Source organism: Lepus europaeus, chromosome 10, assembly GCF_033115175.1.
Source record: "Lepus europaeus isolate LE1 chromosome 10, mLepTim1.pri, whole genome shotgun sequence".
In the NCBI taxonomy this organism is placed as follows: Eukaryota; Metazoa; Chordata; class Mammalia; order Lagomorpha; family Leporidae; genus Lepus; species Lepus europaeus.
This window is the reverse complement of record NC_084836.1, coordinates 125256627-125283796: the sequence shown is the minus strand read 5'-3', so window position 1 is coordinate 125283796 and position 27170 is coordinate 125256627. Positions and strand designations below refer to the sequence as shown.

At 62.2% G+C, this 27170-nt stretch overlaps 1 protein-coding gene across 1 annotated transcript; it reads left to right on the top strand.

Moving 5' to 3' along the window:
- The first annotated feature begins 597 nt into the window (after positions 1-597).
- On the top strand, positions 598-26936 carry GMEB2 (glucocorticoid modulatory element binding protein 2). The gene is given in 11 exon segments (XM_062204475.1): positions 598-633; positions 3687-3874; positions 13679-13776; positions 14283-14410; positions 20065-20168; positions 21954-22111; positions 23489-23560; positions 23793-23911; positions 23913-23931; positions 24077-24199; positions 24474-26936. Coding segments are annotated over 10 exon segments (1593 nt in total). The 5' UTR covers positions 598-633; positions 3687-3743; the 3' UTR covers positions 25115-26936.
- The last annotated feature ends 234 nt before the right edge of the window (positions 26937-27170 follow it).

Here is a 27170-nt window from a genome sequence, read left to right as displayed (position 1 = left end):
GCAGGGGGCCCGTGCGAGGCTCGGGGGGTGCACCAGCACAGGAGGAGCTCTGCTTCCCGTAAATAAGTCTGACAAACGAGCCGCAGCCGCCGCGTCCGCCCCGGCCGCTGACCCCTGCGCGGGCGGCCTCTCCCTCCGCCCAGCGACCGCTGTCCGCCGGGGCCGCTGCCTCTGCGGGGCTTACCGGGGGCTCCGATCCCGCTCAGGCCGCCCCGCGGGGCCGGGCACACGCACCGCAAACGCCCCGGAGGCCCGCGGCCTCCACGCAGGACGGCCCCGGCGCCCCCCACGCCCACACGCAGGCAGAGCGCGCCAGCAGCTGGGCCGCGCCGGCCAGCAGGTCCGGCCCGCACCGCCCTCGCCGTCGGCCAGCGCATGCGCGCCTGAGGGCCGCCGGGCCTTATTTCTCAACACCGCCCGCCCGGCGCCAAATAGATCGCAGGGCCCGCCCGGCCCAGGGCGTGCGCGTCCCCGTCGCCTGCGTCACTAGGAAGCGCGCGCCCGCGCCGCCGCCGCCGTCGCCGCCGAATCCCCAACAAGGAGCGAAGCCCGCGGCCGCCGCCTCCGCCGCCGCTGCCGCCGCCGCCGCCGCCGCCCCCGCCGGGCGCCCGAGCAGGCCCGGCGCGGCCCCAGGTAAGCGGCGCGGCGCGCCCGCGGCCCCCCGCGGCGAGGCCGCTCCGCTCGCGCGCCGCCGTCCAGTCAGGGGTCCCTGCGGAGCGTCAGGACGTTACGGCGGGGGGAGGGGAGCCGGGGGAGGGGCGGCGGCGCGCGGGCGGCGGCGTCGGCGCGGCGGCGGCGTCAGGCGGGCGGGCGCGCGAGGGCGCGGGCGGAGGCGGCGGCGCGAGGGCGGCGGCGCTTCCGGCCTCCATGTTGGCGGCGGGGAGGCCGCGTGGGCGGCGCCGCGCTCCGGCCTCGGCGCAGCCCCGGCCGGGTCGGGGGCGCGGGCCCGGGCGGGGCCGGGCGTGTTCGTGCGACGCCGCCAGGGTCGGGGCCGCGACCCGCGCCGCCCGCTGCGGGTTTGCCGGAGGAAGTCGCGCTGCCAGGCCTCACGCCCGGAGCACGCACACCTTAGTCTTGGTGTTGCGGATCCCGCCCCAAAGTCGGCTCGAGGCCCGAGTCGGGCCGGGTCGTGGTGCGGGAGGCCCGCCGCCGGGGGAGCCTGGCTTCCGTGGGCGGCTTGGGCTCTGGAGCGAGTGGGTCGCGGCCGGGGGAGCCCGCTGAGCCCCCGCTCTTTGGACACCAGAGTTGTCCGGTGCAGAAAACCCAGAGCGGCCGGCGTCCCTGGGCCTGGGTCCTGCCGGCCGCGGTGGGACACGCTGTGTCCGCCTTCCGGCCTGGGGCTTGGGGCAGCTCTCGGGCTGAAGCCTCCGCAGAGCCCTTGAGACCCTCGTGGGCCCGGAGGGAGGGGCGGCCCCGTCCTGCCGGGTGTTGGGCGCGAGTGGCTGGGATTTTTGGAGGACATTTCCTGGTTTTAGGGGACGGGCCACCCCTCACTTCACATCCCGTGCAGCAGGAGCAGCGTGTGAGTTCCGTTTGGCTCCTTGGCCCCGCCTGCCATGGCCTCCGTGTCGGGGGCACAGGCCCCCAGCGCTGGCCTCGCAGGACCAGGGTCTGGCCAGTGGCTCCCAGCTCTCCAGCAGGAGACTGGTGTGGGGGCCCTGGCCGGCAGCCCCGCCCCTCACCCTGAGCAGTCTGGAGACCCAGCCCGGGGGTCTGCAGGTGGCCTGAGGGCCCCTGCTCTCCCTGACACTCAGCGTCCAGGTGCTGCCTCGCGCTGGGACTGGTTGGTGAGCTGGACTCCGGCTCAGTGTGCAGGCCTGGCTGGGGTGTGGGTGCCTCCCCAGGGGGGCTTCCCTCGTGACCCCGTGACTGAGGCACGCCAGGTGCGCAGGGACGCTGCTCCTGCCCTTGGACACTGAGTGGGTACAGCACTTGGCACCGGTGATGTCGTTTGCGTGTTAATCATGGTGATAAGTAAGTTCTGGGGCCTGCAGCACCAGCACCCCCTATGGGTGCCGGTTTAACTCCAGCTGCTCACTGGGGATCCAGCTCCCTGCTGTGGCCTAGGGCAGCAGAGGACGCCCCAAGTGCTCTGGCCCCTGCACCCCTGTGGGAGACCCGGGAGAACCTCTGGGCTCCTGGCTTCCGTCTGGCCCAGCTCCTGCTGGGGCGTGAACCAGCTCTTCCCTCTGTAATTCTCCTTTCAAATAAAATCTTTTTAAAAAGTTTCTCTTGTAGCCAGTTTTTGTTTTCTGGCTTTGAGGCTTGTAACATCTGGGCTGAACGGGTGGTTGTGCTGTAATAGCACTAGCACATTTTTTATTGTGGGAAAACCATCTTTAAAGTGTACAGCAGCAGTTAGTACATTCTCAGTGTTGTGGAATTATCACCACTGTTTCCAGAACCTTCTGCCTGCCCTGGACAGTGGCTCCTCCCCCCAGCTCCTCTGCTGCTTTGTCTGATTTCCATTGTTTTAGGGACTTCACCGTGGTATCCTTTTTTTTTCCTTAAGATTTGTTTATTTGAAAGGCAGAGGTAGAGGTCTTTTATCTGCTGGTTCACTCCCCAGATGGCCACAACAGCGGGGGCTGGGCCAAGCAGGAGCCAGGAGCCGCTTCTGGCTCTCCCAGGTGGGTGCAGGGACCCAAGCACTCAGGCCATCTTCCACTCTGTTCCCAGGCCATTATCAGGGAGCTGGGTGGGAAGTGGAGCAGCGGGGACTTGAATCGGTGCCCATGTGGGATGCCGGCGGCACAGGTGTGGGTTAACCCCCTGCCACAGTGCTGGTCCCTGTCTCACTTCCTGCCCACGACTTCTCCACGCCCGCTACGGCAGTTGCTGGTGGTGCGAGGGGCGTCTGAACGCTTTCCTGAGCCTTGGCCAGTCACATGCTTTGGAGAAATGTTTCCTCTTAAGTTCTTTGCCTGCTTTTTTTGTTTTGTTTTGGTAGATTTATGTGTTTGACAGAGGCAGAGAGAGGTAGAGACAGAGAGAGATCTTCCATCTACTGGTTCACTGCTGCCCAGATGTCTGTGAAAGCCAGACTGGGCCAGGCTTGAGCCAGGAGCATCACCCAGGTCTCCCACGTGGGTGCAGGGGCCCAGGAACTGCACGCTCACCGGCTGCCTCCCAAGCCACCAGCAGGAAGCCGGATGGAAGCAGAGCCGGGACCCAGGCCCAGGCCCCGGCCCCCGACTGGGGGGGTAGTGTCAGTTGTAACTCCTAGGCCAGCACCTGATCCGTGGTGTGGGCGCAGCAGGCTCTTGGCCTGCCTGAGGGCAGAGCTAGCAAGCACAGGGCATTTCCCTCCCTCTCTCCCTCCCCTCTCGTGCATGGGTTTCCCACCGGGGAGAGGGCTTCTTAGGGCCCTGTGGGTGCCCAGCACCCGGTACTGAGTTCTCGCCAGGATTATGGAGAGGAAGGGGGACGGGAAGCTGACCTCCATGTCCTGCTTCCCACCCGTCCTGTCCTCAGCTCCCTGGAGCGAGCAGCGCTTGGTTCTGCTTGTGCACTGGGGGCTGGAGTCGGAGCCAGGCTGGCCCCGGGGGGCTGCTGCCGGACGTCAGTGTGGCGGGCTGGGATGCGCAGGTGGGTCTTTGGAGCTTCTCCACGGCGCGCTTGCCCGGGGCCCTGCGCTGCCGCTGGCGGCCACCCTATGACCTTCTGCCCTGCTTTGTCTCACCCAGGTCTTGGGGCCCTGGAGGAGTGACCTGCTGGCCTCGGGGTTCCGCTGCGGCTGTGCCATGGCCACCCCGGACGTGAGCGTCCACATGGAGGAGGTGGTGGTCGTGACCACGCCCGACACCGCGGTGGACGGCAGCGGTGTGGAGGAGGTGAAGACTGTGCTGGTGACAACCAACTTGGCCCCTCACGGGTGAGAACCGCGCCCCGGCCTGCTCACAGGGCTGCTTGGCCTGGGGCATGGTGGGCCGAAGGGGCAGGCTGCGTCGTTTCTTTCAGCGACTGAGGGTGGGCTCAGCATGAGGGAGGACCCCGCTTGGCTGCTCCCACGTCGGCGTGGCCACAGGGTTTCCGTCTGACACGCGGTGCGCGCTCCGTGACGTTTTGTCAGAAATGGACTTTTCCCGACATTCCTCCAGAGACCGTTGTCTTCCTCATTTCTCGGGCAGACGTCGGCAGGGGGCATGGTGGGGCTGCCGGGAGGGGGCTGAGCCATTTCCCTGCTGCGGGCCAGGGCGGGCCGCCGTCCTCCGGCAGCTTTTCACTGTGCGGCTGAGCCTGGCAGGGTCTCGCTTTTGGAGAACTTGGGAGAGGAGGGTCCTAGGCTGGGGGCCAGCCCCGAGGCTGACGGCTGGGGTCTGTGTGGCCAGGGGCTGCTGGGGGCCGGGCCTCGTCCTGGGCTCCGCTGTGTTCCTTTGCCCAGCAGCCTCCAGCCTCTCCTCGCCCTGCAGGCAGCGTGGGCCCAGCTCTGGGCTTCCTCATCTGGCTTGCGTGATGTCACGGCCACGAGCATGTCTGCAGGAAGGACCCTGGAGCCTCTGTGGGCACCTGTGTGCTCTCCGGTGCTCTCTCTCAGTGACAGGACACAGCCGTGCCTGTGGGACGCGGGCTCGTGTTGGCACACACTGGGGGTGGGGGTGAGTCTCTGCGTCACCTGGCACGCTGTCCGCATAGCTTGCTGTGTTCTGGATCAGAAACATGTCTACACACGCCCCGTGCAGGCAAGCGATGATGGCGGTGGGTTGAGTCCGAGGGCTGACCGTGCAGTGTGTGGCAGGGTGACCCTTGGTCAGAAAGGCCTGACAGCCCAGGGTCAATTTTGCATCCCCTGCCCCTATGCAGCTCCTGGGGGGTGGTCTGCATGTTGGAGACCTCCCCGCAGAGACCCAGCGCCGTGGCCGTCACTGTGGGTGAGGGAACCTGATGCTGCGGTTTCCATGGCCTGTGTCAGCGGGCTTGGACCCTCACGGTGCCGCAGGCTGGGCAGTCGGCGGCGCTCCTTGTCTCTCACGGTTCTGGAGGCTGCAGGCCCAGATCACATCTGACAGGGTCAGGGTTGGTGGGGGAGGGGGCCGACTTCTCCCCCCGCCCTTGTGTGTCAGCAAGGGAGGGTGGAGGAGGAGCTTTGTGCACCCTGGTCACCCCGCTGAGCCCCTCTCCAGGGGCAGGCGTCCACGTCCTGCGTCAGGTGTCTGAGTCTGGCTCTGCTTCTGATTCCAGCTTCCTGCTGGTGTGCACCCACGGGTGCCAGTGAGGTCCCCAGCTTCAGCCCTGTGCGGCCCAGGACCCTTGTGAGCAGGTGGGAGCTCTCTGTCTCTCTCCCTCTCGAAAAACAGAACAAGGACGTCTCCAGTTACAATCACTTTGGGGTCAGGCCTTCAGCGTGGTTCAGGCCAGGGCTCCCGTAGGACACTTGGCCTGCCTGGGCCTCTGAGGGTCTCCTGCCCCGTGGGGCTGGGTTGCTGCCTTCTGTGCGGGCAGGTGTGGGCTCACTTCCTGGCTTGCAGCTGAGGCTTCCTTTTGTTTGCCCTCATCCCCGCTTGCAGTAGCAGGGCCCTAGATTCGGGAACTTGGGGTATAAATCAAGCCGGTGCCTCCCCTCTCTGCCCTGCACTGCCCAGCGTTGGAAGCCTGGCTACTGGGAAGCCGTGCTGGTCTTGCACTGCGTGTTTGCATGTTTAAAGATTGTCCCCTTCAGGGGCCGGTGTCGTGGCACAGCAGGTAAAGCTGCCTATGGCACCGGTTTGAAACCTGGCTGCTTCAGCTCCGACAGCTCCCTGCTGGTGTGCCTGGGAAAGCAGTGGAAGAGCTCTCTGTCTCTGTCTCTGTCTCTCCCTCCCTGTCTTTGGAACTCTTCAAATATTTTTAAAATTATATTGTTTTCTATTTACATGAGAGGCAGAGTTAGGGGAGAAGCAGAGAGGGAGATCTTCCATTCGCTGGTTCAGGGCTGGGCCAGGCAGAGGCCAGGAGCCACATGGGTGCAGGGCCCAAGCACTGGGGCCGTCTTCTGCCGCTTTCCCAGTTTCATTAGCAGGGATCTGAGTTGGAAGAGGAGCAGCCAGGACACAAACCAGCGCCCATATGGGATGGTGGCATCATGGGGGCAGCTTTAGCTGCTACACCACGATGCCGGCCGCTAAAATCTTTAAAAAAAAAAAATCATCCCCATGAGTGGTTCTTGTGGAAGTGCATGAAGGGTAGACTTGGATGTGTGTGTTTGGTGTGCCACAAAAGTAATTCACTGATGACTGTAAAATGTATTTGGTGGAAATGCAGAAAGCACTGATGAGCAGAAATACAAGAGCCTCGCAGGAGTGAAGACTTGGGAGTGTGCGGAGCGCTCCGGTTCATGATGCACCCTGCTGGGTGTTGGGTTTCGCTGTGAACACAGATTCTCCTGTCCTTTTTAAAATTTATGTATTTATCTGAAAGAGAGAGAGAAGGAGATCTATCTTCCCTCCGCTGGTTCGTTCCCCAGATGGCTGCTAGGGCTGGGCCAGGCCAGGCAGAAGCCAGGAGCCAGAAACTTTCTACTTCACCCAGGCCTCCCACTTGCGTAGCAGGGTCTCTGTCACTCAAGCCGTCTGCTGGTTTTCCCAGGCCTGCAGGAACTGGTGGCATATGGGATGCCGGTATTGCAGGAGGGGCTTTACCTGCTACACCACAACACGGCCCCTTTCCTTTTATTTTTTAAAGATTTAGTTATCTGAAATGCAGAGCAACAGGAAAAAAAGGGATAAAGAGATCTTCCCTCTGTTGGTTCACTCTGCAGGGGGCTGAGCAGACAGGCTGGGCCAGGCTGAAGCCAGGAAGCAGGAACTCCATGTGGGTCTCCCACAGGGTGGCAGGTGCCCTTGTGTTGGGCCAACCTCTGCTGCTTTCCCAGGTGCAGTAGCAGGGAGCTGGATGGGAAGTGGAGCAGCCAGGATTCTAGCCGGCACTCTGATGTGGATGCCGGCACTGCTGGCGGCAGCCTAACCTGTGGTGCCACAGTGCCAGCCCACATACTTCCTTCTGTAAACCTCTTCACTGTGAAATGGCGTGCACATGTAGAAAGCACTTGTGGCTTGGCTGAGTGTCCCTGGGACGTGGACGTGGATGTGGACTGTGGGAGTGGCCACACGTGCCACTGCTGTGGGATCTGGTTTAGATGATCTCTTACTGATACATTTTTGTCCCTTCTTGATTTCAGCTCACCCTTAAACTCCTTCCTGACTGAACTGTCCAAGCCCAGATCCGTGGGCCTGGTGGTCTTCATGCGGCCTCTGCCTCGGGCTGGCTGCTCTGCGGGGGTCCACTCTCGGACCTGTCTATCTGTTGGGTTCTCTGGACAGCTTTCTCAAGGGGGTGCTTCCAGCAGCCGTGAGCCTGAGGCTGGGGTGCCCCCTCCTCTTCCACCAAGACCTCCCAGGTTTCAGACCTGCACAGGCCCTCTGAGGCCACCTTTGAAATGTGTTGTTTCAACATTACGTACGTTTTTATTGAAAAGTCACAGAAATCTCCTGGACATGCCTCCCCTCCCCCACACTGTTGTCTCGGCTGTAGCTCTGAGCTGTCCCTAGCCTCTGGCCAGCTGGTGGCAGTGGCATCCCAGAGCCCTCCCAAATCTGTGCACCTGTCATCGTTATTAAGAACGCGGCTCGTGGCTCTTGGCTTCGCCGTGAACCGCGTGTGAGTTGTTTTTCTGTGGTGAGAGTTTGTCGTGCGTTGAGAGCGGGGAGAGGAGGAAGAAGCCCCTGGTGCCGGCCCTGCTTGCTGCATCCAATGCTGTCTGCTCCCTCCAGCACACGAGGAGCCCCTCGCCGCGGCCTGAGGCTATCGAAGTTCTCGCCATCCTGTCCGCTGGCCACTGGTTCTGCTGACCCTGCTGGCCCTAGGGACCTTGGTCGTGTTTCTGGAGGTGGGCAATGGTTCCCAGGGACAGTGTGCCTCGGCCAGTGGGGGCCCGGATCCTTTCCTGTGACGTGCCTCCTCTCTGCTTGTGTCCCATGGTGTCCAGTCACGTCTCTAGGGGACCCTCTGACCTCACAGCAGAGCCCAGAATTCAGGTGGAGCTGACCCTCTGCCCCTTGAGAGGAGAGGGGCCAGCAGTGCTGGTCATCCCTGCACCCCCACCCTGCCCTCTGGCACAGATACGCCGCCCCCAACCCTGTCTCCCTCCCAGCTGGCAGCAGCCTCGGGCGGGGGGCTGCCTGGGCCCCCTGGTCAGGTGCGGAGGAGGCTAAAGAGCCCCGAGAGTGAACTGTGCGGTGTGCGAGGCGCGCAGGGCGGGTGGGCACGGCACTGCCCCGCTCAGAACCACATCATGGCCCTCAGGCAGCCCTCACTGCTTTCAGGGCCAGGGGCCCTGGGTTCCCCGTGGCACAGTTTGAGCAGAGGCTCTCAGAGCCACGCCCTTGGTTTGTCTGCACCCTGAGCCATTTCTCTGCCAACTGAGAAGCCGGGGAGAGCTCTGTCATCAGCACCCAGGGAGCCGCCTGGCACCCTGCACTCTGCCGAGGCCGCTGGGACCGCCACCGGTCATCGAGGCGGAGTCCTGCCAGCTCTGACCAGCCTGGCCCCGGGGCCCCTCCCCAGCCCTGTAGCCGTTCCCTGCCCGTCCCAGCCCCCGCCTCAGCTTCCGCCTCTCCCAGTCCCAGAGGCAGAGTCACACCTCTCAGGTGTATGATGTCAGCACCTACGCTGGCACTCTCTGCGTCCTTCTTTCACTGCGCAGCAGACAGCCTGGGACCCGGACCAGACCCCAGACCACACCACACCCAGACCCAGACCCTAACCCCACCCCAGACCACACCCACCCCACACCAGGACCAGACTCAGACTCGGACCACACCCCGGACCTGGACCAGACCCCAGATCACACCCACTCCAGACCCAGACCCCAGACCACACCCCACCCCATCCTGGACCCAGACCTGGACCATACCCCAGATCCAGACCACACCCAAGACCCAGACCCCCACCCCAGACCATACCATACCCCACACCCTGGACCCAGACTATGCCCCACCCTACACCCAGACCTAGACCACACCCTGGACCTGGACCCCACCCCATCCTGGACCCAGACCTGGACCATACCCCAGATCCAGAGCACACCCAAGACCCAGACCATACCACACCCCACACCCTGGACCACACCCCAAGCCTAGATCGCCCAGGAATCAGACCAAGACAAACTCGTGCATCATTTCTTGTGATGAATAATTGGTAGGGGCCTAGCTGCTGGACCTCCCCAGGGTCTGGAGCTCCCTCTGTCCTGGGTTGTTAGCACCTGGAGCTCCCCACATGTGGCCGGCCTCCAGGACACCTACAGGACAGAAGTTCCAGCTGGTGGACAAGGCCAGAGGCCTGGGGCAGGAAGTCACCCAGCCGTGGAGGTGCAGGGTGTGGTCCTGCAGCAGGTGTGCCCGGAGGGGTCTGCGGTTGACTTGAGATTTACTCCTGCTGTGTTTTTAAAAAGTTTGGGGGAGGAGCTAGTGAATTACTCTGTGGGATGTGCTGCTCTTCTGGCTGGAGACCTGGTGGGCGTGGGAGTGCCCCTCACGCTGGTCCCAGGTGGGGCCACAGCAAGAATGCATGCAAGCATTGACTTTAGTTGAAGTGGACATTTTCCAGCCGCGAATGCCAATTAATTAGCTCGCCCAAGAGCTGGAAGTTGCGTGGGCGTCGTCTTGCAGAGGATCTCTGTGGCTGCAGGTGCTGTGGGCAGGCTGTGCAGTGGTCAGTGTGGAGAAGCGCGGGTGGGGAGCCCTGTCCTGGGCTGTGCAGCCTCCAGTGGCCTTAGGCCAACTTTCAAGGATGCTGGCCCCATACTTGCTCCTGACCTGGAGTGGGCTTTGCCTGGTGGCCTGTGACTCCTTCCACCCCAGACCCTGTCTGTGGCTGTCTTGTGGTGGTGCCCGTGTTGCTGGTCTGCTCCTCGGTTCTGGCTGGAGGGACAGACACGGCTCCACTTTGTTTTGTCCCTTGTGGGAGAATTGCCCGAAGCTGGACTCCATGTTTGCATTTTTTTTTTTAAAAGATTTATTTATTATTTGAAAGGCAGACAGGCAGAGGCAGAGAGAGAGAGAGCGAGAGAGAGGTCTTCCATCTGGTGGTTCACTACCCAGATGGCTGCAACGGCCAGAGCTGGGCCAATCTGAAGCCAGGAGCCTGGAGCTTCGTCCGGATCTCCCATGTGGGTGCAGGGGCCCAAGGACTTGGACCATCTTCCACTGCTTTTCCAGGCCATAGCAGAGAGCTGGATTGGAAGTGGAACTGCCGGGACTCGAACCAGCACCCATATGGGATGCCGGCACTGCAGGTGGAGCTTTACCTGCTATGCCACAGCGCTGGCCCCCAGGCTTGCATTTTTAGTCAGGCCTCTTTTGGACCCAGCTTAGGTGAAATAAAGGTTAGAGACTGGGGCTGCATGTTCAGGTGCCTGGGGACAGGCAGGAGTCCTGGCTCTGCACATGCCGCCCGGGGATGGGCAGGAGTCCTGGCTCTGCACATGCTGCTTGGGGCCTGCCCTCTGAGCTGTGGCAGTGAGGCCCTCCAAGGGCAGGCCCCGCGGAACTTGCTGCCGAAGGCCTGCTGTGAGACGTGCGGGTGCCAGAGGCCAAGAGGGGCCTGAGCACTGCCTTTGCAGTCCCCATGGCCACCGTTCTCTTCCTGACCCCTCTGACCAAGCCCCTGCGTCCACTGCCTCTCCTGTCCGCAGCCCCAGTGCCCGTGATCCTTCCCAGGAGGCTCTGGCACTTCCAGGTGTTTGCAGCCGTGTGTCGATGCCCACGCTGCCTTTGTCACTGTGGACTCCCTGACTCTGGAGGCCTGCTGGGGCTCGAGACATCTCGCGTCGCCGATGCCTACCTTTCCCGGGATCCCTGCCTTCCCGCCCACTCCCTGCTGGGTGGGCCTGCCCCTGCCAGGTGTGCAGAGCTGCTTCCTCTCCCAGGAGGGCAGGCTGATGCTCACAGCAACATGAACCTCGCAGAGGGCCAGACCTGAGAGTGGACGTGGGCAGTGGTTTGGTCTGTCGTAAGTGCAGGAGCAGCAGACTGAGTTGGGGCAGTGGCAACTTGTGGGGCAGTGACCAGAGGAAGTACAAAAGAACAGTGGGTTCCTGTCACCTCCATGAGCTGGCCATGGGGTCCAGTCACATCTGTGTGCTGGCTGTACCTTGGCCAAATCTCCAAACTGGGTGCCAGTGAGTATCCCACAGTCACCCCGATTCACTGGCCCCTGTGCTGCTCTGCTCCCCTCTCCCGGGCCAGCAAGTCTGCAGGGTGGCGGACCCTCTGCTGCTGAGGTCCACACTTGCACCTGCCCCTGCTTTCCCGGCTCAGTTTCCTGCCCCTGGAATCCGTCTGCTGAGGTCCACACTCGCACCTGCCCCTGCTTTCCCGGCTCAGTTTCCTGCCCCTGGAATCCGTCTGCTGAGGTCCACACTTGCACCTGCCCCTGCTTTCCCGGCTCAGTTTCCTGCCCCTGGAATCCGTCTTCCACTCTCCTGGAGTAAAACACAAATCTGACCAAGTCCCTCTGCTGCTTAAAGGCCCAAAGGGTTTCCCTGCCTTTAGCCCTGCAGCGGGAGGAAACTCGGGAGGGCCCCAGGCCCCGCGCTCAGCCCTGCACCAGCCGCCCCGGCCCCAGCATTTACAGAATCAGCTCCCCAGGGCTGGCTTCTCCAGAACAGGTGCCGTCACGGGCTCCCACCGCCTCTGCCTGGGTCCCCGTGGCCCTGTCGGAGACGTCAGCACCCATCAGGCCTCTGTTGAGAATGCCCATGTTGTGCTGTTGATGAGGCCTGGAGCCTGACGGGAGGCAGGGGAATGCGGCAGGTGCCTTCCTGGGTGAGCACACTGGGGGTGCACTGGGTCCCTCTCAGACCGCCCCAAGCGCCAAGCCGCCCCTCTTAGTTCCAGAGGTAAAACAGTTTCCTGCTTCCAGCGGTTCCCAGCGGCAGGCACGTGTGGGAGCCCTGCGGGTGCTGGGCACCGGGCAGGACCACGGCCACAGCCCTCATGGGCCTCAGCCCAGCCTGAGCGCGGCCCTCCTCTCCCACGCTGCTTCCTGTGCAGTGCTGGCCACTGGTGGGGGTCCCTCGCCGGAGCTTATTTGCAGCATCTGCCCCTGGCCTCCCCCAGGCCTCTGAGTGGCCTTTGGCTGTCTTCCCATCAGGTGGTGGTGGTCTGCGGGCCTCTCCAGGTGACAGCAGGAAGCTCACTTCTGTGTTGTCAGCGTTTCCTCTCCCTAGGAGGGCCTGAAGAACAAGCTCAGGGCCTGGTGCTGTGGTTTGGTGCCGGTGTCCCACATGGCTGCCGATTCGGGTCCAGCTCCCTGCTAACAACCTGGGAAAGCCGTGGAAGACGGCCCAAGGGCTTGGGCCCCTGCACCCACGTGGGAGACTCAGAGGAAGCTCCTGGCTCTGCCTGGCCCAGCCCTGGCCATTACAGCCATTTGGGGAGTGAACCAGTGACAGGAAGATTCTCTGTCTCTGTGTCTCTCTATAACTCTATTTCAAATAAGTGAATCTTTTTTTTTTTTTTTTTTTTTTGGACAGGCAGAGTTAGACAGTGAGAGAGACAGAGAGAAAGGTCTTCCTTCCATTGGTTCATCCCCCAAATGGTCACTACAGCCAGTGCTGCGCCAATCCGAAGCTAGGAGCCAGGTGCTTCCTCCTGGTCTCCCATGCGGGTGCAGGGCCCAAGCACTTGGGCCATCCTCTACTGCCTTCCCAGGCCACAGCAGAGAGCTGGCCTGGAAGAGGGGCAACCGGGACAGAATCTGGCGCCCTAACCAGGACTAGAACCCGGGGTGCCCACGCCGCAGGCGGAGGATTAGCCTGGTGAGCTGCGGCGCCGGCCAAGTGAATCTTTTTCTAAAAAGGTTCATATTGTTTTCCCCTCATCCTGGAGGTTTGTATTTTCTTAGAGCAAATCATTTTTCTTATTTATTTAAAAAAACCACTTTACCACCTTGAAACTTTTTTTTTTAAAGATCTTCCATCTGCTGGTTTCTTCCCCAGATAACTGCAATGGCTAGAACTGAGCCAAATTCAGGAGCCAGGAGCTCCATTCAGCAATTCCATGGAGGTGCAGAGCCCAAGCACTTGGGCCATCTTCTGCTGTTTTCCTAGATGTCTTATCAGAGAGCTGGATTGGAAGCCGAGCAGCTGGGGCTTGAACCAGTGCCCATATGGGATTCTGACATCACCGGCCGAGTCTTAACCCACTGCAGCACGGGTCCCTGAAACCACTTTTTGAAAATTCTTTAACACTTTTTTGGTGTCATGTTTTATCTTTACATTTTGATTTTTTTTTATAATTTATTTTTGTGTAAGATGAGGTTAGGCTATGGGAATTTTTTTTCTTCTAAAGTTTCCTGTATTCTGACTATTTCTGTGAACACACAGTCATTGTCGTGGAAATAGACGGTATTATTAAAGGAGTGGAGGTTTGGAATTCCCGCTTCCCCGAGTCCAGGGTGTGCCCTCCCTTGCATGTACTGTTCCCGGCCCAGGAGACACAGCCGTGAGCGAGCAGAGAGCGGAGTGTGGGTGCTCTCGGGAGGGCAGCGTCACGGCTGCCGTCAGCCTGCCCCTGTGGCCCCTGCGGCCCCTGCGACTCCTGCGGCTCGTGGGTGGGTCAGGAACCTAACAGCCAGCTCCACAGAGGCTTTCACCCTCGGAGGTTCTGATGCTTTTCTCTGTGTTTCTCGCACATTCCAGGGGGGACCTGGCGGAAGATAACATGGAGACGGAGAATGCCGCCGCCGCGGCTGCCGCTGCCTTCACAGCCTCCTCCCAGCTCAAGGAAGCCGTATTAGGTAGGAAGCCTGCAGCCGGGCCGGGCGAGACGGGCCTGCCACTGTGATTAAGTTCCCGAGCCGCGTGCCCACCGGGGGTCCCCCTGTGACAGCTCCGACAGCTCTGCCTCTGACCCTGAGTCCTGAACCTGGCAGCGCCTCCTCCTTTTGGTTTTTCCTCACTGGTTCTGCACCTGTGGCTTTGCCCATCAGTATTTATTACAATCGTTGGTGCATGGTGGGAAAGTTTTATACAACACGCATTTAGATTAAGACCCTAGAATCTTTCTAAAACCTTAATTTCCCCTGGCTTTTCTTCCACGTGAAGTGTGAATTGGTCTCCACTGTGCCACTGACCCGTGGTGACCGTCACCCATCAGGTCTCCCTGTGTGTTTACCTGAACTGTGGCCCAGAAGGGGAGCAGGTCCCCTGCCCACTCTTGGGTTGGCAGCCATGTGCCCGAGGTACCTGCCGAGTTGTAACTGACGTTCTTTCTGCCTTTCGCTGTCATTGTGCTGGTGAGAAGTGAAGATGGCCGAAGAGGGGGAGAACGTGGAGGCCGAGATCGTGTACCCCATCACCTGCGGGGACAGCAGGGCCAACCTCATCTGGAGGAAGTTCGTGTGTCCTGGCATCAACGTGAAGTGTGTTCAGGTGAGGGGCGAGGCAGATGGGGGCAGGCCTCGGGGGACGAGGAGCTCTGTGACCATGGTGAAGCTGGTGGTGCCAAGAAGCAGCTCTGCCTGCTGGGGCTGCGACGTCCAGCCACGGGGTGACCAGGGTGGTTTGAGAACGTGGTCAGTGGCAGGGCGTGAGATGAGGAAAGGGACCCGGGCCCCGCCACGTGGAAACAGCTGACAGTGCAGTCTTACAGGTGCCTCCTTCAGCAGGCGCCCGAGGCAATGTCTTGAGGCCCAAGGAAGGCCCCAGTGAGGGTAGGACTGGGAGCTTTTACACCGTGGCCTGCCCACTGTGGGAGGTGTGGGCGTTTCCTGCCTTGCAGGGCTGGGATCCAGGGCCCCTAGGGTGGGACCATCCCTCTGAAGGTGGCACTCCCGGGGGCTACTGGTCACGTGCAGCAGCCTCACCGCGGCCCCTGGAAGGGCTCACTGCCGGCAGCCCAGCACGGTGTGAGCAGCCTCTGAGTCCGTCTTAAGGTCCAGGCGGTTTCCACGACATTCCAAGGGCAGGAGCAGCTCTCGGCAGACAGCCAGCCATGGTGGACAGCGAGTCAGGCCGCAGGAACCTCGGGCGCAGACTGCAACATGCTGACGTGTGATTTGTGTCAAGGCCGAGGCCTGAGCAAGGGGGAAGCGTGGGGGCACAGCCAGAGCGAGGTCGGCACCAGCAGGTGGGTTGCAGCAGGCCGGGACTGAAGGACTTAGCTGGAAAACAGCCCCGAGGTGAGAGGAGGTCTGACACGTCTGAGCCACGAGGACAGAAGGGGCTGAGCGCAGCCACCCCGCCGGACACCTGGCCAGTGCAGCTCAGCACGGGCGAAATGATGAACGTCACGCATCACAGCCCACAGAGACAAAGACGGACCGTGTGCGCTCCGTGCAGGGAGAAGCCAGCTGCGCCTGTGGTCGCTGCGGTCTGGCTCCTAAATCCCGTGGCCCCGCCGAGGACTCTGATGGGAGCGGAGTTCTCAGTTCTGTGGTGCTCCCGTCCAGTGCTGTCGCCTGCCCTGCTCACTGAAGACCTGATGCCCGCGCGCATGCTGCAGAGTGTCCAGCAAGCTGCTCTGGTGCCAGGAGCCCCTCTCGTGGGCCAGGTCCCGCGTCAGAAGGAGTGGCTGTGGCCGTGATGGTGAACTGTTCTCAGCCGTGTAAGAACCTCGTTCTTGGGGAGCTCAAGGTGCTCCTGGGCCCCAGTGACCCTCGTGCCAGGTAGCTCAGGAGTGACCATGTGTCCAGGTGGAGGGCCAGGGGCAGGAGGGCAGGCAGAGCTGCTGCTGGGTTTGGGAAGAGGAAGAGGGTGTAAGGGCTGCTTAGGCGTGCCTTGTAGCTCTTGGGGTATCTAGAGTGGTGTCCAGTCGGAAGTTAGAAGCCAAGTGAAGTTTGCTGTTGATGGCGTCGGTGAAATCCTAGAGCAGCAGGGACAGAGATCCTGAAACGGCTGAGCATGGACAGACGGCCCTGAGGCAGGCCAGCAGCCTGTGCGCCCCTGGAGCCCCTGTGGACGCGAGTGGGGGAGCTCGGTCCTCCCTGTGCCGAGAGGGAATGACTGCACAGCAAGTCGTCCTGAAGACTGGGCTGGACGTGGACATTGGCTACCCCCGGTCGTTGCTGAAGGATGCCTACTTTTTTTCCTCTTTAAAGATTTATTTATTTGAGAGGTAGAGTTACAGATAGAGAGATCTTCCACCTGCTGATTCACTCCCCAGAGGACCACAACAGGCGGAGCTGAGCTGATCTGAAGCCAGGAGCTTCTTCCAGGTCTCCCACCGAGTGCAGGAGCCCAAGGACTTAGGCCATCTTCTGCTTTCCCAGGCTATAACAGGGAGCTGGGTCGGAAGTGGAGCAGCCAGGACTTGAACCGGTGCCCATATGGGCTGCCGGCACTGCAGGCAGAGGCTTAGCCTACTACACCACAGCACTGGCCCCATTTTTCCTTTTTAAAATTAAATTTTAATTTTATTTGAAAGACAACAGTGGGAGAGATTGAAACAGGTGGAGATCTTCCTTGCACCAATTCACTCCCAAATCCCCAAAAGTCCAGGGTTGGACCAAGCCAAAGCCAAGAGCCCAGAACCCCATCGGGCCTCCCACAGGGGTGGCAGGGACCCAAATACTTGAGCCATCACCTGCTGCCTCCGGGTGAGCATGAGCAGGACGCTGGAGCAGAAGTGGAGTAGCTGGGACCCCAGCCAGGCACTCCAGTTTGGGGTGGGGATGTCCCACGTGGCAGCTTAGCGCATTGTGCCACATGTCTGTTCTGATATTCTCTGAGGAGCCAGTGTTGGGGCTGGTGGAGCAGAAGTGGAGTAGCTGGGACCCCAGCCAGGCACTCCAGTTTGGGGTGGGGATGTCCCACGTGGCAGCTTAGCGCATTGTGCCACATGTCTGTTCTGATATTCTCTGAGGAGCCAGTGTTGGGGCTGGTGGGTTGAGCTGCCACATGCGGTGCTGGCTTCCCAAATGAGCACTTGTTCAAGCCCCAGCTGCTCCACTTCCAGTTCAGCTCCCGCTGATGGCCTGGGAAAGCGGTGGAAGATGGCTGAGTGCTTGGGCCCTGCCCCAGCGTGGGAGACACAGATGGAACTCCGGGCTCCTGGCTCAGTCCAGCCCAGCTCTGGCTGTTGTAGCCGTTTGGAGAATAAACCAGAAGATGGAAGACCTCTCTCTCTCTCTGTCTCCCCCTTTCCCCTCCATCTCTTCTTCTTCTCCCCTTTCCTCCATCTCTGTAAGGCCTTTCAAATAAAATAAACCTTTAAAAATTTTATGTGCGAGGCAGACAGACACACCGCTCCGTGGATTCACTCCCCAGATGACTACAGCCGCTGGGGCTGGGCTGGACCAAAGCTGGGATCCAGGAACTCAGTCCTGGTTTTTCATGTGAGTGGCAGGGACCTGAGTGCCTGGGCTGTCACTGCTGCCTCCCGAGGTCTGCATTTGCAGGGGGCTGCAGTTGGGAGCGGAGCCTGGGAGTTGAACACAGGCCTGTTGTGGCGTGCAGATGTCCCAAACCATGAGGTGGAATGGCCAGCACGGGCCAGCACTGTGGCATGATGGGCAGGGCCACCACCTGGGGTGCTGGTGTTCCAGATGGACGACTGGCTGCTCCACTTCAGATCCAGCTCCCTGCTAATGCTCCTGGGAAGGCAGTGGAAGACTGCTCAAGTCCTTGGGCCCCTGCACCCATATGGGAGACCCAGAAGAAGCTCCTGGTTCCTGCCTTCAGATCAGCTCAGCCTGGCTGTCAACAACCATTTGAGGAACAAACCAGTTTGACGGAAGATCCCTCTGTCCCTCTCTCTGTGTAATGCCACTGCTTCGAAAACCAGGAGAGACAACACCCCCTCCACAGGAAACAGGGAGACCATGCCCCTTCCACAGGAACCACGGAGACCACGTCCCCTCCACAGGAAACGAGACCACATCCCCTCCACAGGAAATGGAGACCATGTCCCCCCTTTATAGGAAATGGGGAGACCACACCCCCTTCACAGGAGCCACGGAGACCACACCCCCTCCACAGGAACCATGGAGACCACGACCCCTCCACAGGAGCCACAGAGACCACGTCCCCTCCACAGGAACCACGGAGACCACACCCCCTCCACAGGAACCATGGAGACCACGACCCCTCCACAGGAGCCACAGAGACCACGTCCCCTCCACAGGAACCACGGAGACCACACCCCCTGCACAGGAAACGGGGAGACCACATCCCTCCACAGGAAACGGAGACCACGTCCCTTTACAGGGAACGGGGAGACCACATCCCTCCACAGGAAACGGAGACCACGTCCCTTTACAGGGAACGGGGAGATCACATCCCCTCCACAGGAGCCACGGAGACCACACCCCCTCCACAGGAACCATGGAGACCACGACCCCTCCACAGGAGCCACGGAGACCACAACCCCTCCACAGGAAACGGGGAGACCACACCCCCTCCACAGGAACCACGGAGACCACACCCCCTCCACAGGAACCACGGAGACCACAACCCTCCACAGGAACCATGGAGACCACACCCCTTCCACAGGAACCACGGAGACCACGACCCCTCCACAGGAGCCACGGAGACCACGACCCCTTCACAGGAACCATGGAGACCACGCCCCACCACAGGAACACGGAGACCACGCCCCCTCCACAGGAACCACGGAGACCACAACCCCTCCACAGGAAACGGGGAGACCACACCCCCTCCACAGGAACCACGGAGACCACACCCCCTCCACAGGAACCACGGAGACCACAACCCTCCACAGGAACCATGGAGACCACACCCCCTCCACAGGAACCATGGAGACCACGACCCCTCCACAGGAGCCACAGAGACCACGTCCCCTCCACAGGAACCACGGAGACCACGTCCCCTCCACAGGAAACGGAGACCACACCCCCTGCACAGGAAACGGAGACCACACCCCCTCCACAGGAACCACGGAGACCACAACCCCTCCACAGGAGCCACAGAGACCACGTCCCCTCCACAGGAAACGGAGACCACACCCCCTGCACAGGAAACGGGGAGACCACATCCCTCCACAGGAAACGGAGACCACGTCCCTTTACAGGGAACGGGGAGATCACATCCCCTCCACAGGAGCCATGGAGACCACGTCCCCTCCACAGGAGCCACGGAGACCACAACCCTCCACAGGAACCATGGAGACCACGACCCCTTCACAGGAACCACGGAGACCACAACCCCTCCACAGGAACCACGGAGACCACACCCCTTCCACAGGAACCACGGAGACCACAACCCTCCACAGGAACCATGGAGACCACGCCCCTTCCACAGGAACCACGGAGACCACGACCCCTTCACAGGAACCATGGAGACCACACCCCTTCCACAGGAACCACGGAGACCACGACCCCTTCACAGGAACCACGGAGACCACAACCCCTCCACAGGAACCACGGAGACCACACCCCCTCCACAGGAACCACGGAGACCACATCCCTTCCACAGGAACCACGGAGACCACAACCCTCCACAGGAACCATGGAGACCACGCCCCTTCCACAGGAACCACGGAGACCACGACCCCTTCACAGGAACCATGGAGACCACACCCCTTCCACAGGAGCCACGGAGACCACGACCCCTCCACAGGAGCCACGGAGACCACGACCCCTTCACAGGAACCATGGAGACCACGCCCCACCACAGGAACACGGAGACCACGCCCCCTCCACAGGAAACGGGGAGACCATGTCCCCCTGACAGTGCTCCCCAGGAGTTGCCTGAGGTGGTCACCCCAGCTGTGACCCCACTGCTGAGGCCCAGGGTGCCGTGTGGAGGGAGCGCTCTGCAGGCCGCAGATGCCATGAGCGCAGAGCGCGTGTGTTGCGAGCACGCCCGCCGCAGCAGGTTCACAGCCTCTGTCAGTCCCAGCATTGCTTGTTTAGCGAGGTGGAGTGGGCGATATGCCTTCCCAGGTGCTTTGAGGCCCCACGGCGGGCAGCTGACAAGCCCAGAACCTGTGGCTTGGGCAGGCAGGCCCTCCAGCCACGCTATGGTCCTCTTCCCCACCATGAACGCCACGTGGCATCAGGCGGGGGGGGGGGGTGAGCCGTGGCTCCGCCGCAGCCTGCCCTGCACTGCTGTGTTTCCCTCCACAGTACGACGAGCACGTGATCAGCCCAAAGGAGTTTGTGCACCTGGCGGGCAAGTCCACGCTGAAGGACTGGAAGAGGGCCATCCGCATGAACGGCATCATGCTCAGGTGGGCCGCGGCCGTCCCCGCTCCAGGCACACACGGCACAGTGCACGGCGCGCCGTGGTGTTCGCTGGAGAAGCAGGGACAGGGACGGACGGGGGTTTCTCCTGCTGCTTCGCTCCCCGGGTGCACTCAGGGGCAGGGCTGCGCCAGGCTAAGGCTGGTGTCCTGAGTGGTAGCAGAGGTCCAGCGACTTGAGCCATCACCTGCTGCCTCCCAGGGTCTACACTGGCAGGAACTGGGGATTGAACCGGGTATTGCAGTGTGGGCTGCAGGTGTCTGCACCGGGCAGCGTCCTTCCCCATGCACGCCCCGCAGCCCTGCGTCCAGGCCTGAGCGGACTCCTGGAGCCTTTGTCAGCCCAGCTCTTCACCCAGAGACACTGGGGGCTCTTTCAAGTCAGGAGTTAAGGGTGTGTGCCAGGGTTAGTCTATGGGCATAGCTTCTGGTGCTATATTTTTTCGGTTTTATTTTTTGTTTGTTTCTCATTTTTTTGATAAGGGGATAGTTTTTTTGGTTTTTTGTTTGTTTGTTTGTTTGTTTTACAGGTAGAGTTATAGACCGTGAGAGAGAGAGAGCTCTTCCGTGAGCTGGCTCACTCCCCAGTGCCCACAACCGTGGGCCGAGCCAGGCTGAAGTCAGGAGCCCGGACCCCGCTGGGCTCCCCAGGGGCGTTAGGGCCCAGGTGGCTGAGTCCTCACTTCAGCAGGAGGCTGGGATCGGGCGTGGAGCTGGCGCAAACCCCGGCTGTGCCCGAGGCGGTTGTTCTATTTAAAAAAAAGATTTTTATTTATTTACTTATTTGACAGGTAGAGTTACAGTGAGATAGGGATAGAGAGAAAGGTCTTCTTTCCATTGGTTCACTCCCCACATGGCCGCTACGGCCGACGCTGCGCCAATCCGAAGCCAGGAGCCAGGTGCTTCTCCTGGACTCCCATGCAGGTGCAGAGCCCAAGCACCTGGGCCATCCTCCACTGCCCTCCCGGCCTGGAAGAGGAGCAACCGGGACTTGAACTGGTGCCCATGTGGGATGCCGGCGCCACAGGTGGAGGATAACGAAGTGCGCCACGGCGCCGGCCCCAGGGCGATTCTTCATTCTGACCTTCTCCTCCTCCTCCTCTGAGCTGTGTGTGCAGAGCGCCTGGCTGCTGAGTGGCCGTCCTGGCACGCATTCTTAGCCCTGAGCAGTCTGGGGGCCGGGAAGGTAGCATCGGCCTGGCCTCTTTGTTCCTGGGCAGATACACTGCCCAACCCCCCAATCCTGCCTTAGTGTTGTCAGAGTGGCTGGTGGGAGCCCTGTGGTGTGGCACTGCTGGGAGGCCGAGCGAGGCCAAAGCCTCGTCCCTCTTCCTGGCTCAGAGCAGGTTGGCAGATTGGTGCTGAGCTTAGATCCAGGAGCTCGGGGAGAGGCGGGAGGGGCCCCGGGGCGTGGCTGAGGACAGCAGGGGCCACAGCGGGAGCGTCTCTGGGTTTGCTCAGTGTCCTTTCCTGTCCATGCCCACAGGAGGACAGGCTTCTTCCGGAAATGATTTCTCACCTTCCTCACGAAGTGGGTGGGCCGTGTTACCCTTGGTCAGTGTGGTCGACCCACTGGCCAGTGTCCACGTCCTTCCTGCAGTCAGAGCCGTCTGCAGAGGGTTCCCAGGGCTTTATGTTCAGGGAGAGATGGCCCCAGTGAGTCCCTCTGCTGGCCCTGGCCCTGGCCCTGGTGACCAGCTCTGGTCAGGGTTGCTGGGTGCAGCATCTGGGGCCTCCACCTCACGTGGGTCCCGTCCCCGTGTCCTGCCACAGGAAGATCATGGACTCGGGGGAGCTGGACTTCTACCAGCACGACAAAGTCTGCTCCAACACCTGCCGCAGCACCAAGATCGACCTCTCGGGGGCCCGCGTGTCCCTGAGCAGCCCCACGTCTGCGGAGTACATCCCGCTCACGCCCGCCACGGCTGACGGTAGGTGTGCGGGTCCTGCCCTGGCACGCGACCCCCGACCCCTGCTCCGTCCTCGCAGAGGCAGTCTTCCCAGGTGTCCGTGTCGTCCAGCCGAGTCAAGTCGAGGGACTTGCATCTTAGAGCCGCGTTTATTATAAAATAGTCACACATCGAGAAGGCTAAGGAATGACGAGAGGAAGACCCTAACCTGCCCCCAGCCCCCCCACAAGGCTGCCTGGTGTGTGCACGGCCCTGCAATGTGCCCACGTGGGCCCGCGGGTGGCCGTTCGGGGTGTGGTCTGTGTTGACATCCGTGGCTGCAGATGGAACAGGCGTCCACATTCTCGAGCTTCCTAAATAGAGAAATTCCTTGTTAAAGCTGGCGTCCGTGTACTGTGTGGTTAGGGCTCCTGGGGCATTGGGATGGCCTGTCCCTGAGCTGTCACTCCATGGCGTCAGTGTACTGTGTGGTCAGGGCTGTGCTTGTCACTGACCAGGCGGGTCAGTGGTGAGGCTTTTCTCTGTCCCTAGTGGGGACAGAGCCTTGGGGTTCTCCCCTGTCCATCCTGGTGTCCACTCCAGGCACCCGAGAGACCCAGGGGCATGCAGGCCAGCGGGCCCTGACTGGTCCGTGGCCACAGGGCGTCCACTGTCGGACTTCTCGTGGTTCCACACCACAGGCGGTCAGGCCTCCTGGCTGATCCTCAGGCCCTGTCTGTGGCTGGCCCTGAGTGGCCTGCAGATGCGTGAGCACCGACAGGGCCAGCTCTCCTGGGCCCTGCCTGCCAGGTCTGGGTTTGGCTCTTCCTTCAGCCTTAAGTCACAGAGAGCTCCGGGCTCGTGTGGTCGGTGCAGGCCTGGGGGCCAGGCCAGATGATGCAGGTGAGTGTGGAGCAGCGTTGGCCAGCGGGATGTGGAGAAACAGCAGAGCACACGCCACGTCTGCGTTTGTGTCTGAGAAGAGTGTGTGAGGCCCTCACCGGAGTGTCCACGGTGACCACGTGGGCACTGCAGGCTCCTGTGTCGTGGCGGGCAGGAAGTGGACTCCAAGGACGAGCCAGAGCAGGCCGTGCTCTCCTAGTGGTTAGGATGGTGGGGGTGGGGCAGGCCCAGGAGGAGCCCCAGATTTGCGGAGCCATCTCTGAATCTCCATTAGCACAGTCAGGTCACGAGGACTGTAGGTCAGAGGCACGGCCACGGCGAACCACAGGGCTCGTTGACACAGCTGCACCCGCAGGCCCTGGGCTGAGGGTGCTTGTGGAGACCGCATCCGGACTGTTGAGCTGCAACCCTTGGGCAGCTCCATGCCCACTGCGAGGGGATCCAGAGCGAGCGTCAGCAGGCGGCCGGCCCCGAGGGCCTCGGGCAGCGCTCACCGCCGTTGTGTTTTGGTTGCAGTGAACGGCTCCCCTGCTACCATCACCATAGAGACCTGCGAGGACCCTGGGGACTGGACCACGGCCATTGCAGGTACGGCCCTGTGGGCGCTGAGTGTGGAGGCTGGGCAGTGGGCCAGCACCTGCCACAGCCTCCGCAGGGCTCCCAGGTTCCAGGTGGCCCCTGTGGGCTGGAAGCCGTCTCCGTGGTCAGGCTCTGTCTGTGACCGGGCTTGGCAGGCACCCCACGGTGGCTGGGCTGTGCGCTGACACCTGGAGCCATGCCCGCGCAGTGACGCACTGTGCCCCGCCCTCTCCCCACACAGACGACACGTTTGCCTTCTGGCGGGGGCTGAAGGACGCGGGCCTGCTGGACGAGGTCATCCAGGAGTTCCACCAGGAGCTGGTAGAGACCATGAAGGGCCTGCAGCAGCGCGTCCAGGACCCCCCCCCTGCAGCTCCGAGGTGAGGGGCCTCCACCGAGGCGCGGGGCTGCCGGGCGAGCTCCTTAGGCTTCTGTTGAGCCAGAGCCGAGGAACTGGCCCAGCCTGGGGGCGCGGCCCGTGGGGACGGCTGGGGACGCCCCTCCTCACCATGTGCTGCCTCGCAGACGCCGTGCTACTCAACAACATCGTGCAGAACTTTGGCATGCTGGACCTGGTGAAGAAGGTCCTGGCCAGCCACAAGTGCCAGATGGACCGCTCCCGGGAGCAGTACGCCCGCGACCTGGCAGGTGCGCACGGAGCCCAGTGGCTGTTTAGGCACAGAGGAAGAAGAGGAGTGGGAAGAGCGGCCCTGGCCCGGTGCAGCCCCTCGTGGAGCCCTCGCCGCAGTCAGGCCGGGGCGGGGGGGTGGGTGCTCCTGTGTGACCTCTGCTGCGGCATGGTCACAGCTTGTCGGGGGTTGCTGCGTAGGGCAGCTCACGTGGCAGCCACAGCTCACAGCTGCCTGGTGATGGTGCATGTCCCTGTCCCCGTGGTGACCCCGTGTCCCTGTCCCCTCTGCAGCCCTGGAGCAGCAGTGTGACGAGCACCGCCGCCGTGCCCGGGAGCTCAAGCACAAGTCACAGCACCTCAGCAACGTGCTCATGACGCTGACCCCGGTGTCCCTGCCGCCCCCCATGAAGCGGCCCCGGCTCGCACGGGCCACATCCGGCCCGGCCGCCATGGCCTCGCAGGTGCTCACTCAGTCCGCACAGATCGCACTTGGCACAGGCGTGCCCGTGTCCCAGCTGACCAGCGTGCCGCTTGGCAAAGTGGTGTCCACCCTGCCGCCTGCTGTCCTGGGCAAAGGCTCCTCCCAGGCGCCCCCTGCCAGCTCCCCAGCCTCCCCGCTCCTGGGCGGATACACGGTCCTGGCCTCCTCGGGCCCCACCTTCCCCAGCACCGTGGAGATCCACCCGGACGCCTCCAGCCTCACCGTGCTGAGCACGGCGGCCATGCAGGACGGCAGCACAGTGCTGAAGGTGGTCAGCCCGCTACAGCTGCTCACGCTGCCTGGCCTCGGCCCCACCCTGCAGAACGTGGCCCAGGCCTCACCTGGGGGCAGCACGATCGTGACAGTGCCCACGGGGGCCGCCCCAGGGCCCGAGGAGCACACGGCCACCATTGAGGTGGCCGCCGTGGCAGAGGACCACGAGCAGAAGTAGCCAGCAGGAGGGCGGGGCCCTCGGGGAACAGAGCTGGCTGCCTCTCCTCAGGCCACAGACGGACGGCAGAGGCCACGGGGCTGGCTCAGCCCAGGTGGGTCACGTGGGCTGAACCAAAGAGAGAGATCGCCAGAACGCGGCAAAGAGAAGAGGGTCAGGGGCGGCGCAGCCTGGACCGCTGGTCTCCAGACCCGAACCTCCCTCCCCCTGCTCTTGGGAAATGTGCTGTCCACCTGTTGCTCACGCTGGGCTTCCCTGGGAGCCGCTGGAGGACAACGAGCAGGAGCGGGTGCTGGTGCGGCCCTGGTGCCTGCGCCCCCGCCTGGCCCCTGGGGTCAGAGCCTGGGGGACATTACTACACACGTCTTGGGGACCGTACCCAAGTGTGGAAACCCATGGATCCTATGGATTTGGCTTCTTCCCACAGTTTTCTGTAGGGTTAGTGTGGCTGCGCCCCGTTCTCCGCCCTCGTGGGAGCGTGCGCTGGGGCTGGGGCGCAGGCCCGGGTGCTCAGGGGACCGAGGCCGCGCATGTCCCGCGGTGGCGTTGAGGGAGCTGCTCGGTAGGCTTCCAGGAAGAGTCAGGTTTACAGCATTTTCAACCAAACAGTGCCGAGTGCCTCGGCTTCCCCAGGGGGCTCTGGGAAGAGGCCTGCGGTACCGATGCATGTACTTGCCCAGGTGCAGGGCGTCCTGGGCGGCACCCTGCCCGCAGCTGCCCCCCAGGAGTCAGAGCTCTGGGTGGGGCCGCGTCAGGAGGACGAGGCGCTCCGGAGAGCAGCCCTCAGTGCCCTGAGCCCCGCCCAGCTCCCTGTCCTGAGGGAGCCCTGGGGTGTGGGAGCTGCTCGGGGTGGGGGGACAGCAGCAGGTCAGGGCTGGCAGAGGGGGCACCTGGGACCTGGCCTTGAGGGGCTGTCCTGGGCTGCTTGTGGGTCTGGTTTGGACTCAGGAGGAAGACCAGGCTGGGCGGGGGGTGCCCTCCAGGCCCAAGCCCCGGGGCCAGACTTCCAGGAGCAGGGAGCTCAGGGTGTGTCCTGGGACGCTCCTGCCGGTTCCTGTGTCCTAAGGGGCTGCTGCCCCACTTTGCTGCCTTGAGGGGACCTGGCTGACCAGCCGTGCTGGCCCTGCTCTGGAGTCCGGCCGCAGGCCCTGCCCTTCCTCTGTTAGGTCAGTGCTCGCGCGGCCGGAGCCGCCCGGCCCAGCGTGCTGTTTACCTGTTTGTATGCATACTCCTTTTTTACACTCGTTTTTACTCGAGTTGTGAGTCCTGTTACATGCAGCCGTGTGGCCCTGTGGGCACCCAGTGGGCGGTGAGTGGCAGGTGGTACTGCCCGGCAGTCCCTGCCCCCCAGCTCAGACCATAGTGAACCACGTCCGAGCTGGGAGCCAGGGGCCTGCAGTCTGCAGCTGGACTGCCGTGGCCGGGGTCTATTTTCTTTCTTTTTAAGAGCAAGGCTGGGTTCCTTCCTGCCCGTGCCCCTTTTGTCCACTGAGAGCTGACCATTTCAGAGCCATACAGAACAGCCACGAGGCAGCTTCAGGGGCAGTCCCGACCCACGTGGGGCGTCCCTGCCTGCAGCTCGGCCTTCAAGCCGTTCTTGGCAGGGGCTTGGAGCCCCCGCTGGAGGAGGGACCTGGAGAGACAGGAAGGCTAGCACCCCCCGCCTGGCCGCTCTGCCTGGCTTTCTGAGGACGTGGGGTTGGGTTTGGTCTTGGCACAGAGGGGAGAGTGTGTCGGTGCCTGTCACGGGCACCCTGGGCATGGCGTGGGAGCTCTGTTCTGTACGTTGTTTGCAAGTATCTGCTTGGTACTTTGATTTAAAATAAACACGTTTTTCATAACTTCCTGTCTCGTGATGACTGGCGGTGAAGGGAATCCATCAAACCCACAGTGGGCAGTGCCCCACACGTCTCCAGGGCAGTGAGCTCTGGGGCCCGGGCCCTTTGGTTCCTTGTTCCCTCCTGAGCGTATGGTGATTGCTGGGGGCGACAGGTGGATCGTGGCTGTGCTTTCAGGCTGCTGTGACGTGGTCGCTGGAGGACAGGCAGACGTGGCT